General features: G+C 45.4%; 1 protein-coding gene across 2 annotated transcripts in view; it reads right to left on the bottom strand.

Moving 5' to 3' along the window:
* The window catches only part of GRIK3 (glutamate ionotropic receptor kainate type subunit 3), a 524589-nt gene that overhangs the window by 262937 nt on the left and 247089 nt on the right, over positions 1-14563 (bottom strand). For both annotated transcript variants that reach the window (XR_014470426.1, XM_083173547.1), the window contains exon 2: positions 4700-4873. Coding sequence is in view for 1 of the 2 variants with exons in the window: in XM_083173547.1 (XP_083029673.1) it covers positions 4700-4873 (174 nt within the window). In the remaining variant the exon portion in view is untranslated. The remainder of the gene's footprint in view (positions 1-4699; positions 4874-14563) is intronic.

Here is a 14563-nt window from a genome sequence, read left to right on the forward strand (position 1 = left end):
GGTATACCCGGGATTTCACTCCCAGATACTGAGCACCTGCAATTGACCAGGTTTTTTTTCCGGTATTTAACTCCCGGGTATAATACCCTGCTTATGTCTGAATGGGTTTACCCGGGTTTTTCAGTTTTAAACATGTGATGTTGCTTTTTTTTGCTGCTGGGGCGTGTCCCATTTTAATGATGAAACACTGAAATGCTTGAAAAGCCTGGCTTATGTGTGAAAGGGGTATACCCGGGTTTTTCACGGATTTGAGGTGTAGTGTGAAAGGGGGTCTGTTACTAAAATCCCGGGAGTGACCTGGGTTGAAAATCCCGGGTAAACCTGGCCAAAATCCCGGGTAGTATGTCTAAAAGGGGTATTATTGTTGTGTATTCCTTGGCCATGTTCAGGGGATGAAGATGAGATTATAGAGTAAGGGGCATAATTAGTAATCAATCTATAACTAAACACCAAATGGAAGTGGCACTTTACATGGTGTACCGTAAGCAGCTAGCCTAATGAGATATCTCCAACAGACCACTTTGCCATTTGAGATGCTGCAGTCTGGGCTTATTTACCAAGCTCTGACAAGCTTCCATTCTAAAGCTTGGTCCAAAAAGCTAATGCCATCTTCAGATGCTGTTAAATATTATAACCCTATAGCTGTTGCCGATATGTAAAATGATTGGATTTAGGTACTGTATACTTTACCATTGCATATATAAAGCTCCTTGCCAGATGTCTTATGTATAAATGGTAAAAAAGTGCAGACCTTTGTTTTCAAGATTTCCATTCACTTATGTCCCCAGAAAATCAGTATATAAATTTATATAGAGTATATCACAGGTTAGTGGATGCACCTGGTAAAGGTTAGTTTAAAAAAATTACAGTGTACCATATGACCATGACCTTTAGATTCATAACCCGTGGCAGACTTTACCTATAGCAGGAATGCATCCCCCCAGTATAATCTGCCACCCTGGCTCAGAGTCAGTGAGCCAGATGCAGTTCATGAGACTGTGGCTGGCAGTGATTTTCTATTGGTAGTCCTACCTGCCAGTCGCCCAGATGACAGTCAGTCCCATGGGGAGTTGTTTCCTCTCTTCAAGATTGCCAGTCCAGGCTTTGATAAGAAAAGAGCTGTATCCCTGTAGGAAACCACTCCATGCCTTTTGCACATCCCTTGCTGGCTTCTATGGGCTCTTGCCGATGCACAGTACTGATGTTGCTATTGCACATGTGCTGGGTCTGGTGCCATTTACATGGTAAAGGTGTCAGGATCCTGCAGCATGGTGTAGACAGAGCATCAAGGACCTCGAAGTGCGGCCATCGGCAGCCTCCCTCCTACACCCAGTTCGGAGCTGCCGTAATAACTTATTCATTTCAACTTCTTATTTTAGAATTGTAATAGACTTTTCAGTTTATATTTGTTTGTAATTTAAACTAAATGTACTGTAGGGTTAAATCAACAGTTGGCCCTCTTTATTAATGTGACTCACTTTTTTTTTCTCCTTATCACCCCATGATATTTTTAAGTAATATTTGGGCAGATATACAAAGGCTGGGTATACAGTTAGACAATAGTGTTACAATTTCCAGTATTGGAATGACAAATCGGGTTGTTTGAAGTATTGTAAATTATTATATACCAAGGGAAGTGAGGGACAGGGGGTTATCAGGACTGATTCTAAAAATGGGTAAAAGTATAAAGCTGGGATACCCACACAGGAGAAGAATCAGTGGTGCAAAGTAAACAGTGTACATGTGCCCCTGCACCCATTTATTAAATACATTTTCATTTTCATTCTGTCGACTTTATTTCTCCACAAACTTAGCTACATATGCCACAGTGTCACGTATAGTTAAACTAGGTGATTCATCGCGCCCTACGGGCGCTCTTCACACCGTCGTAAGGGGCTGCGCCCCCTTAATTTGTGAACGTTTGTATATGAGAAATATGGTTAGAATTGTATGAAAGATGCCCTGTATTGCAACTTAGGTGTCCGCGAATTGCAGGAGGGGGGGTCGCGGGGGGTGCCGCGAATTGCAGGAGGGGGGGTTGTGGGGGGGTGGATGCTGCGAATCGCGGGAGGGGAGGGATTGCAGAGAATCGCGGGAGGGGGGTCGCGGGGTGGGTTGCCGCAAATCGCGGGAGGGGGGTTACGGGGGCGGGGGTTGCGGCGAATCATGGTAGGGGGGGTCGCGGGGGGTGTGCCGTGAATCACGGGAGGGGGGGTCACGGGGTGGGGTGCCGAGAATCGCGGGGGGGAGTGTGTGTGCCGTGAATCGCGGGAGTGGGGGTTGCGGGGGGGGGGTGGGGGGGGTGTGACGCGAATCGCCACAAGAAAAAATCAACACAGAAAGGTCAACACATGTAAATGTTGACATAAGTGTGGCACTTCATTGGTGTCCATGTCGACACATGAGAATGAATATGAAAACATTCAAAAAATGAAAAGAAAAAAAATTCAAAACTCATGTCAACCTTTTTCATTGTCGACCATAGCCATGTCAGTGTTTTCCATGTGCAATTTAATTCTGGAGCTGCCGCGAATCGCGGGGGGGGGGTGCCGCGAATTGCGGGAGGGGGGGGTCGCGGGGGTGGGTCCCGCGAATCGCGGGAGGGGGGGTTACGGGGCGGGGGTTGCGGCGAATCATGGGAGGGGGGGTCGCGGGGGTGTGCCGTGAATCACGGGAGGGGGGGTCACGGGGTGGGGTGCCGAGAATCACGGGGGAGGTGTGTGTGTGTGTGCCGTGAATCACGGGAGTGGGGGTTGTGGGGGGGGGTGGGGGGGTGTGACGCAAATCGCCACAAGAAAAAATCAACACAGAAAGGTCAACACATGTAAATGTTGACATAAGTGTGGCACTTCATTGGTGTCCATGTCGACACATGAGAATGAATATGAAAATATTCAAAAAATGAAAAAAAAAACTTCAAAAACTCATGTCAACCTTTTTCATTGTTGACCATAGCCATGTCAGTGTTTTCCATGTGCAATTTAATTCTGGAGCTGCCGCGAATCACGGTGGGTGCCGCGAATTGCGGGAGGGGGGGGGGTCGCGGGGTTGGGTGCCGCGAATCGCGGAAGGGCGGGGTTCACAGGGGTTGCGGTGGGGGTTTGCCGCGAATTGCGGGAGGTGGGGGGTCACGGGGGGTGCCGCGAATCGCGGGAGGGGGGGTTGCGGGGGGGTGTGACGCGAATCGCCACAAGAAAAAATCAACACAGAAAGGTCAACACATGTAAATGTTGACATAAGTGTGCCACTTCATTGGTGTCCATGTTGACACATGACAATGAATATGAAAACATTCAAAAAATGAAATAAATCTTCAAAAACTCATGTCAACCTTTTTCATTGTCGACCATAGCCATGCCAGTGTTTTGCATGTGCCATTTAATCCTGGGGCTGCCGCGAATCGCGGGGGGTGCCGCGATTTGCGGGAGGGGGGGGGGTTGCGGGGGGTGGGTGCCGCGAATCGCGGGAGATCGGGGTTCATGGGGGTTCCGGTGGGGGGTTCCCGCGAATTGCGGGAGGGGGGGGGTCGCGGGGGGGTGCCGCGAATCGCCGGAGGGGGGGTTGCGGGGGGTGTGACGCGAATCGCCACAAGAAAAAAATCAACACAGAAAGGTCAACACATGTAAATGTTGACATAAGTGTGCCACTTCATTGGTGTCCATGTCGACACATGACAATGAATATGAAAAAATTAAAAAAATTAAAAATAAATCTTCAAAAACTCATGTCAACCTTTTTGATTGTCGACCATAGCCATGTCAGTGTTTTGCATGTGCCATTTAATCCTGGGGCTGCTGCGAATTGCGCGGGGGGGGGGGTGCCGCGAATCGCGGGAGGGGGGTCGCAGGGGGGGTGCCGCCAATCGTGCAAGGGGGGGTCGCGGGGGGTTCTTTTTGCCGCAAATCGCGGGAGGGAGGTCGCGGGGGGGGGTTTCCGCGATTCGCGGGAGGGGGGGGGTCGCGGGGTGGTGGTTATGCCGCGAATTGCGGGAGGGTCGTGGGGGGGGGTTCTTTTTGCAGCGAATCGCGGGAGGGGTGGTCGCGGGGGTGTTTTTGCTGCGAATCGCGGTAGGGGGGGTCGCGGGGGAGCGGGTGTTTTTGCCGCGAATCGCGGGAGGGGGGGGGGGCGCGGGGGGGAGGTTTTGCCGCAAATCGCGGGAGGGGGGCGCTCACCTGGTGGCTGTGGAGTAGCAGTGCTGGGCAACATGGGAAGGCAGTGGGTGTCTGGCACTGTCTGTGGGCTCACTGGGCTGGTTCTCTGTCACATACCTCCCAACATGACCCTCTCCAGGAGGGACACAATGCTCTGTTTCTAGACTTCCCCTTAATGTATGATTGCCATCACCTGTTTTAAACAGGTTAATTTCTCAGAAAGGTGTTCAGCACAGATGAAGGCAATCACACATTAAGAGGAAAGTCCAGGAACAGAGCGTTATAGACACAGACACCCACTTTGAGTGACAGATGTAGCCAAATATATAGGAGATAAGTGTTATAAAGGCAATATCACTCTTCTGGAAACAGATATATCATAAAGACCTATTCAGAAGTAGGACTAACATAAATTTAGTCAGTGCACAAAGAGTAGATAGGCACAAAAGGAATATTTCTTTACATGTTCTCTAAAAAGCCACTTGCTTAAAGAACCCCATTATGTTTTATCACATGGATGATGTACTGTATTGAAATATTACACTGACCTTTTCTGTTGGCTTCAAAGCTGTCGTAGAGATTGATCCTCTGAATATCGTAGGTCAGAGTTGTGTTCGGTAATAGTGTTCTGTTTCTGTTGATGATGTTTGCTGCAAATCTGAAGGCTTGTTCCTCTGCACTCACAAGCCCTGAGGTTCCTTCCAGAAACTCAAATATTCCTCCTGTAAAAAACAATAATACATACATAGAAACAATTAAAGTAAAAGGAGTTGATATGATCTGTATAAATCAGTTTCATCCCCACAGAACACTGGCAACAGCGCAACGCACATAAAGTATGAAGTTACAAATCACACTAATAAACAAGTAGATTGCTTTATTATAGCTAAGCTTTTATTAGTTATAAATAACAGTTAAAAAAGCAATGTCATAAACAAAGAACGCTCTCCTATAACTTAAAGTAACATAAACATGTTCAAATTGTAAAATAATTATCTTCTTTTTGTGCAAATTCATTTGTTGGTAAGGAAGACAAATTCTATATTTATTTATTTATTTATTTCTGTACAGTTTCTTATATAGCGCAGCATATTCCATTGTGCTTTACAAATGGAAACAGTGATAAAATCAACTGGTTAGTAACAGACCGATATAGAGGTAGGAGGGTCATGCTTGCAAGCTTACAATCTATAGGAATATTGGGAGGGATACATAAGGATAGGAATCTATAGCATGGCAGTCCTACCAGACAGTCCTGATAGGGTGTAATTAGATATGAATGCTACTGAAGGTTATGTGGGGTTCGGTGATATGATCGGTTTGCCTAGAGGTGAGTTTTCAGGGAACGTTTGAAATTTTGGAGGCTAGAGGAGAGTCTTAGGGCCGATATTTCCAATGGGGGAAATAGCGGCAGGTACCTATCCAATGCTGACTTTCCTAGGCATTTCTAGGGAAAATGAGCCCGACTTTAAAAGCAGTCGGGCTTGTTTAGCCGAGAACGGCCATGGATTGTCGAGCTCACGGCCGGATCTTGACGATCCATGGCCGTTTCTCACAGCTACGCCCCCTTTTCGGCACTTGGCAGGTGGGTCATTAAATCCCGCACGGCGATTTGCTGTCGAGCGCGCCGAGAACATGACAGGGTCACGGCTGTCGTGACCTGGGACTGAATATCCCCTTTAATGTGCGTGGTAGGGTATTCCATAGGGTGGGTGCTACCTGAAGAAAGTCCTTCAATTGTGAATGGGAACTAGCAATGAGTGAGGATGAAAGACGCAGATCTTTTGCAGAGTGGAGAGGTTGGGTGAGGATGTGTTTTGAGATAAGCAAAGATATATATTTCAGGTTAATGGCATTGTATGTGAGTAGAGGTATTTTATATTGAATATGGTAAAGCACAGGCAACCAATGGAGCGGATCAGCAGACATTGTGTGTGTATTATGAAACTTTAGGGCTCATTAGCACACACTTCATGTGCATTGCCATGCATTGTATTCCCTGGTAGGTGAAAGCAGTTTGAATACTTGTAAAAGAGTGATTAATAGAATACTATACATGCTGTTAAAATACTCTTGGTAGAAACCTCAATAGGAACGTAGCTTATTGTGTTTTTGGCCTTTCAAGTGTTTTTTTTTTTTTGAGGGGGGGGGGGGGGTTAACACATTTATTAATAGATACCCACACATATAAAAAAAAATAATTAATGTACCAAAAACAAACAGGATATAGACATATAGAACATCAATATAACTGCTTTCAATAACTACATAACTGACCATGTACTTCTCAGCAGTGTATGGCCAGCCGATCACCCCAGGCGGAAGGATCGCATGCACCTGATTTCTCGGTCGATCTGTCGCCAGACCACTCCCTCTGGGGAGCCGGTGCTCCATCTGACTGGGACGTGCGAGCGTCCCACATGCACGCGCATCCCAGTTAGTGGGTGGGCTGGTACGAGAACCCTGCCCGTCTCCGCTTCAGGGGGGGAGCGGGGAGTTGGAGGACGGCAATGGGCTATGATCACGAGGCGGCAGGGACCGAGAGGGAGCTCCGGTTGAAGGGGATGCACGTGCATCTCTTGCGGGCACAGCACCTTACGGCGCCTGGCGAATCCACTGCTAGCCCCTGCCTTAATGACGGAGGCTCCATCTGTACACTTTAAGTCATGGTATGGTAGTGCCCCTTATTCACAATGCCAACAATAGAAATGCCCCTTATACACATAATAAATGCCAAAGATAGCAGTGTCGCTTATACACATAATAATGCACACCAAATAGATGCCCCAACAGGTGTGGTATATTTCTCCGACAGTCAGGATTCCGACAGTCATTACTCAGATGTCGGAATCCCGACTGCACAGTGTGGGGAGCGCAATGAAGCCCCTTACGGGCTTGCTGCCATGAGGGAGCAGTCAGGATTCCGATGTCGGAGGAATGACTGTCGGAATCCCGACTGTTGGGGAGCCGTCCGGCACCCGCCCCAACTCCCCCACACACGCACACACACTTGCCGTCTGTGTTACTGGTGTTTTCTATAAGTGGCCACATTGGTCCTGTCTCCTCTCAGTGCACTGTTGGCCCCTCTCCTTGTGGTCCCCATGCCTGCTGCAACCCAGTGCCATCTATTAATATGGGGGACCGACTCACAGAGAGAAGAAAGAGCTGCCTGTACACATACAGTAGTTCCATGGATGGGCAAGGTGAGCTGGCTAAGGTACAACTAAATACAACAGAAGCAACACAGTTTTGCTCTGTGCTGGCTCATTTAAACCCCCTGCCTACCACCACATACACAGTACATACTAAAAACAGTACACACACACCACCACATATAGCAGTACACATACAGTATACAAACAGTACATTGTACACACACTTATCAGGTGCTACTCATCAAGTGGCCATTATAGAACTACTTACACAGTCCCAGGCTACATGTAGCAGCAGCAGCTCTTCATGTAGTCTGGGGGCGGTGCTTATAACTGAGTGGCAGGTTCAGGACCCTGGAGAAGGAGAAAGCTGATGGGAGGGGCGGCCCCCACACTGCCTCCCCTGCATGGCTCTTCATCTGCTCTCAGGTGAGACTCGGAGTGCTGGAACTGAAGGCATGGGAGAGAGGACTGCCACTGACAGTCTCTTGCACAATTTTGTTTTTGTCCTGTCAAAGCTGTCAGTCTCATGTGGGCCTCTTATCAATGGGGGGCCTGGAGCTGCAGCTCCATCCACATCATTGTTAATCCAGCCTTGTCTGTTATACAACACTGAAATGACTGGCATTTGATATGTTAAACATTAAGTTTATATCTACAGATGAAGCTCTTCAACCGTTTATAGCATTAATAGACAAATAAATGGTCCATATCCCTTCCTAATACATACTGAGACCAAGAAGATTCAGTCCATCTGGATCTTTTGTCAATTAGACATGAGGAAATGAACACAACAATTAAAGAAATATGTCCCCAATGTGAAAATAAACAGTGGAGATCAAAATAACAAGAAGTATTTTAATGAAGCAAGCTATGGCCATATGTTGAAATCTCTGTTCACTGCGCTGTCCCAAGCCATCATTAATAATAATAAAATAATTTCCATTTCTTCTGACATCATGGCTGTGTGGAACAACTGTGTAACATATCTAAGGACATTTTAATGTGGAAATTTTGGGAAAGTGCAAATAGCTTGTAATACGATAACACAATCAAGGTTAGTTAATTCTATTGTCCCTATAACAACTACCAATCAAACAATGAGGCAAAGTCAATGATATCATGAAAATTATGTCATTCGTTTATTTTATTCTTGGAAGAATTTGAGAACTATACCTTTTGGTGTATCCGACTGCTTAGTGACTGCAGAAAAACTGTTGGTCCGACTCCATATGAGGAAAATTATGTTTTGTTAAAACTCATAGACTTTTGAAGAAGACAGATTGAACAAACGTCACCAGGAAACTACATTTATAATAGGGATGTGCACAGGGCCGGCATCAGAAATCTTGGGGCCCCCACCTAATCCGAAATCCACACAACACTCTTCTGCTTGAGCCTCATTTAACCTTTCGCTGCTTCAGATTCTGCTTTCAGGTGCGGACTTCTTTCATTCTCAGTTCTGCTGGTTTGGCTCCTGGCTGCTGCTTCCTGCTGGATTCTGGCTGCTGCTGGCCTGTCACTTTCACAAAAGAACGCTGAGCACTAAGAGCAGGCAGGGCAGGTCTTTCACAGAGTGCGGAACAGATGACCTGCGCATGCGCAGTAAAAGTACAGGAGCCAGAGACTGAGGCCACAGCACCAGTGGCGGGTACGGCTGTGCGTCTGCAGCCCCAGGAAATGTGCACACACAGAGTAGATAGCTCTGTGCGCCGAGTGGCAGGGCACACATACACAGTAGATGTCAGTGGCACATAGTGAGTCAGTCAGACTCAGCCACACACAGATGGTGCACAGTAGATGGCCGGGCCCCAAAGGTCACTGACAGGCCAGCTAGTACAGGCAGTGGCGATGCCGGGGCATGGAAGATCTCTGGGGCCCGTCACACTTGTCCCCCTGTCGCCTGCCCTGGATGTGCACCAGCTACTTTTAGTGTTTCGTGAAAGGTGTTATGGATCTGTATCTCTGCAAGCGTTTTGGATATGGATCTGTTCCTAAACACCATCCTTCAGTGTTTCATGTTTTGGATCTGAATTTTTTTCTTAAATAAAACCATAAAAATTGATAAAAATCTACATTGAATTGGGGTGCGCGTGTGTCTCACGCACATTTGCGTCCCAATCCTTCAACGGTGGGGCAGCATCATCCTGCCCATCTCCGCTTCAGGGAGACAACAGGGTTAGGGGGGTCGGGGTGGCAAGGGGGACCGGAGGCGATGGCGGGGACCTGGGGGAGCTCCGTTGGCGGGAGCTGGCAGCTGGCGGGGGATGGCGATAGTACCCTGGCAGGATGAGACCTGCTCCATCTGTAATACCAAAAAAAGAGGTGCAAGATGGAATTGTCCTTGGGCCCTTCCACCCACCCTTATGTTGCGTAAATAGGACATGCACATTGTCTTTAACAAACCAATCATTTCAGCGACAAGGTCTGCCACACACTGCGGCTGAAATTATTGGTTTATTTGGGCCCCCACAAAAAAGAAGCAAATAATCTCTCCCTGTACAAACCTGCTCTACAGAGTCAAGATGTTGTCCTCAGGTGCCGGACGACTCACTGACAGTCGGGATTCCGACAGTCATTACCCCGACATCGGAATCCGCGACCCCCATAGAGGGAGAATAAAATAGGTGGCGAGCGCGGTGATCCACTGTGCCCACAGCGTGGCGAGCGCAACGAGCCCACAGCGTGGAGAGCGCAGCATTGAGAGCGCAGCGAGCCCACAAGGGGCTTCATTGCGCTCCCCCCGCTGTGCAGTCAGGATTCCAACATCAGGCTAATCACTGTCGGATCCTGATTGTCGTGTGTTATACCACTCCCGTTGTCCTCATACTCATCCTCTGATTCCTTACCCCTTCAGTATGTACATCCTCATCCTCACAGATTATAAATTTGTCCCCATTGAAATCCACAATTGCAGGTCCCTCTGTAGTCTCTGGAGGCAATTGCTGATCCTTATTGAAGAACTGATCATTAATTTTGATGAACATCATTGGCTACACATTTTGCGGAAGCAATCTCCTTCGCTGCTCGCTGACCAGGTTCCGGCTGGACTAAAAACTCTTTCAGAGTACATACTGGAGGGGGGACAGCTCAGATAATATAGAGCCAGTTTGTAGAGGGGCCTCCAAATTGCCTTTTTTCCTGCCAGTACAGGTATGGACTGTCTGACATGTCTACTTGGATGCTGTCACCAATATAATCCTCCACCATTTTATCAATGGTAACAGCTTGGTATGAAGCGATAGACATGTCAGAAATTGTTGGCAGGTCCTTCAGTCCGGAGAAGATGTCCAAACTCACTCCTGCTTGCCCTGCATCACCGCCAGTGGGTCAAGTAGGAAATTTGAACTGTTTCCTTGCAGCCACAGGTGTGGGAGAAAATGAAGGAGGAGCTGTTTCCATGCCGAGGTCCACTTCAAATGACAATGTGCTGTAGACTTGTGTCTACCAGAAATAGAGACACAACATAAGATTTAAACTAAGGATTGAGCATGGTGGTCAGAATGTATTCCTCTGACTTTAATAGACTGACCACTCTCGTATCCTGGCAAAGCGTATGAAGGGCTTCATCCACAAGAGCTACATGCATACACTTTAGCTCCTCCTTCACTTTCTTCAGCTGCTTCACTTTCGCCAGCTGCTTGAGTCAGGCGACTGACCTGACTCAAACTGGCAATACTGGAACTGACTTCACTTGTGGCGAGTTCAAACGGCTGGAGAATCTTGCACAACTGCGCTTGAGTCAGGTGCATCCCAGCTCCTTTGCCTATGTTGTAGGTGGCTGTGTAGGCTTGAATGGCCTTTTTTCTGCTCCTCCATCCTCTGCAGCCTATAGAGGGTGGAGTTCCAGCGCAACACAACCTCTTGTTTGTGGTGATGGCAGGGCAGGTTCACGAGTTTTTGATGTCGCTCCAGCCTTCAGCAGACAGTGGCAGAATGGCGAAAGTGTCCCGTAATTTTGTGGGACACTCCTGTCACTTTTGATGAAATGCTTTTGATGGGAATACCCAACCAAACATGCTGGGAGAGCGAGTTCGAATTGGGGGTGTTCAGGGGTGTACGAATTCACCCAATCCGAACTAGCACATCCCTAATTTATAGGTACCTGGTTCCTGTCTGCTTTCCTGGCAACACTTGTTCTGATCATGACTGGAACCCCTCACCCACTTTAGACGGCCTGACTCAAGAGTCATGTGGGATGTGTCCTATTCATTGCTGGGATGATAAACTAAAGTCTATTTTCTCCTGCAATTCAAGGGATTTTTGAATGAATGAATGAATGAATGAATGAATGAATGATAGATAGATAGATAGATAGATAGATAGATAGATAGATAGATAGATGGTCCTGTTTTAACAATCTATCTATCTATGGGGTAAATTTACTAAAGCTTCTAAAAATGAAAATAGGCAATGTTGCCTATAGCAACCAATCAGATTCTGTCTATAATATTCTAGGATGCAATAAAAAAAATTATATAGAAAATCTGATGATGATCAGCAGTGCTAGCTAACCACTCCTGATTGGCTGACTGTGGATTGACCTTACTAGCTGAAATCATATATATATATATATATATATATATATATATATATATATATATATATATATATATATATATATATATATATATATATATATATATATATATATATATGATTTGAAGCTGTGGCCACCTGTTCGCATTACTTAACTGATATTAGGACTGTGGTAGGAAAAAAATAATTACCATCTGAATTTTAAAACGGAAAATTACTGATGTTTGTCTTTAATGTTATATCACTTAATAAAATGTATTTATACTAAATCATTCTAAATAATAAAGGCTAACACTGCTCTTCACTTCTATGGTGGGAATTGAAGTATTGTGCACATTGGCGATCAATAGATGGTGCTCGATGGAGCATTTCAAGTGTTGCTCTGTTCGGCCACTGTTGCTGAAATTGCTGTTATGTTGTTCTGACATTTTGATTGGCTGGTAACTCATTATGTCTAAATCTGCTCAATTTTGAGGCTGTATGAGGTGAATTTTGAACATTTGTCTCATTCCCTTCATCATTTAATTTTTCATTGAATAGGTTTATGGAACAGTTTCCATTAAGTCTCAATACTCAATTATGTTGTTATCACAGACACTTATCACAACCTGTGGATACAAGGCAAGCACCTTTCCCTGCTCCCTGAAGCTAGGTCAACAGTTAGGAAGCCATAAAAATATCCAGTTATAATGATACAATCTTGGCCCCACATCTTTACAAAGGTTAAGAGCGCAGTTAATGTCAATCCAAGATCAAATCAATAGAAAATAAGACCTGTGTGACACAATGTTGGATAATGATGATAAGTGATGAGTGTTTTACTATGAGGGTCTGACATGCTGCATTTCTGAGATGAGCAGAAAACATATTGAAGACAGCACATAAATATGCAGTGAGGGAGAGAGGAGGGGGGATGTCCTACCAGATCAAACATAATCATCACTGATCCGATGTTCAGAGATTAGAAGCTGATAGTCATTTAGAGTCTGTGTAAAGACATTACCACACCGGGCCCATTGGAAAGAAATAGATAAGGATCGCGCAGAGAAAACAGTCTCAGAATGCTGAATGTTATGGCCTTTGAGCCAAGGAGAATTAAATCAAGAGAAGGAAAGGTGATACAGTTCTCAGTGTTGCAGCTTGGAATTTATACTACCTTATTAGAGGATATTTAAAAATACAATAAAATGTATCCATTAAAAAGAAGCTTATTTTGAAGACAAATATTTTATTTTGACTCCTCCTACTAAATAAGCTACATCCTTTACACACTAATAGAACATCCCCCTTAAATAAAATTACTCAGAACTTATGGTGTGTACACACGGTAGAGGTGCCTTAAGATCTTATCCATGATCAGATAGGATCGTGGATAGGATCTTAAGGCACATCCGATTTGCATCCTATCTTGACTATATAGTGCAGATCTGCACTATATAGACAAGGCAGCCAAGACTTTCTGGCTTCCGATACATGAATGCGCATCGGGATCGGATCGGTATCGCAAGGGTTAAAACCCTTGGGATCTGCATCCGATTCTGATCCGATGCCGATCCAATGTTGACTATATCGTCAACATCGGAAAGGAAATCGGACCGTTTGTACACAGCATTAGAGTACCAATGACAGTGAACCTGTCATTGGTACTCTAAGGGTCATTTTACATGCACATGTAGGGGCCCTTAAAGTGTATTTCCAACAGTGTCAAATAGAGCTAATTGAGCACTGATATTAGTAGAAGCAAGACGTTTAAGTGGGTTTATCTGGATAGATACAAACCCTTGCTTTTAGTTTTACTACCTAGGGCCAGATGCACTAGGCTTCGAAACTGATAAAATGGAGAGTGATAAACAGCCCGCCAATCAGATCCTACCTGCCATGACACAGACTGTGTTTGAAAAATATCAAGCAGAAGCTTATTGCTTGGCTGTTTATCACACTTCATTGTATCACTTTTGAAGCTTAGTGCATCTGGACCCTAGTATGATGTTGGCTGTATAGGGTTGCACCCACATGATGCATAGGATTTATGTAAGATTATAAATGGGGTTTTAGAAAAATGTATTAATTAATAATATACATTATGTGTGCAGATATTATATGCTTCTTGTCTTTAAGTAGTGATATGTAAGGTATGGATGAGTCATCATACATCTAGAATCTAAACGCCATATAGCACTACACACCCAGGCTATAGTACAAAAATTAGTTTCGAACACACACATTGTACAAAGTCGCAGATTCAGACTCATTCGATCACAGAAGTACCATATCAAATTGATCAATGTAAACTAGCAGATTAATTTTGTTACTTCCAGATATTTCAATTATGGGAATAAGATGCACACCCTATGCTGCTCCCACCCTATGGAATGCCCTTCCACACACAATAAGACTCCCCACTAGCCTCCAAACTTTCAAGCGTTCCCTGAAAACTCACCTCTTCAGGCAAGCCTATCATATTTAAGTTCCATACGCATAACCCACTGAGGCACTTATGTATATTATATAGCTTCCCTTCTGGACCCACAAGCTATGCTACTACTGGTGCCTGTCCTTGTGTTTCCCTCCTATGTCATTATAGATTGTAAGCTTGCAGCAGGGCCCTCTTACCTCCAAGTCTGTCTGTTGTTACCCAGTTTGTTTTAGCACTGTCTACTTTTGTAAAGCACAATAGAATTTGCTGCGTTATATAAGAAACTGTAAAAAATTAATTATGAG

This window comes from Crinia signifera, chromosome 2 (genome assembly GCF_055691185.1).
Source record: "Crinia signifera chromosome 2, ASM5569118v1, whole genome shotgun sequence".
Classification (NCBI taxonomy): Eukaryota; Metazoa; Chordata; class Amphibia; order Anura; family Myobatrachidae; genus Crinia; species Crinia signifera.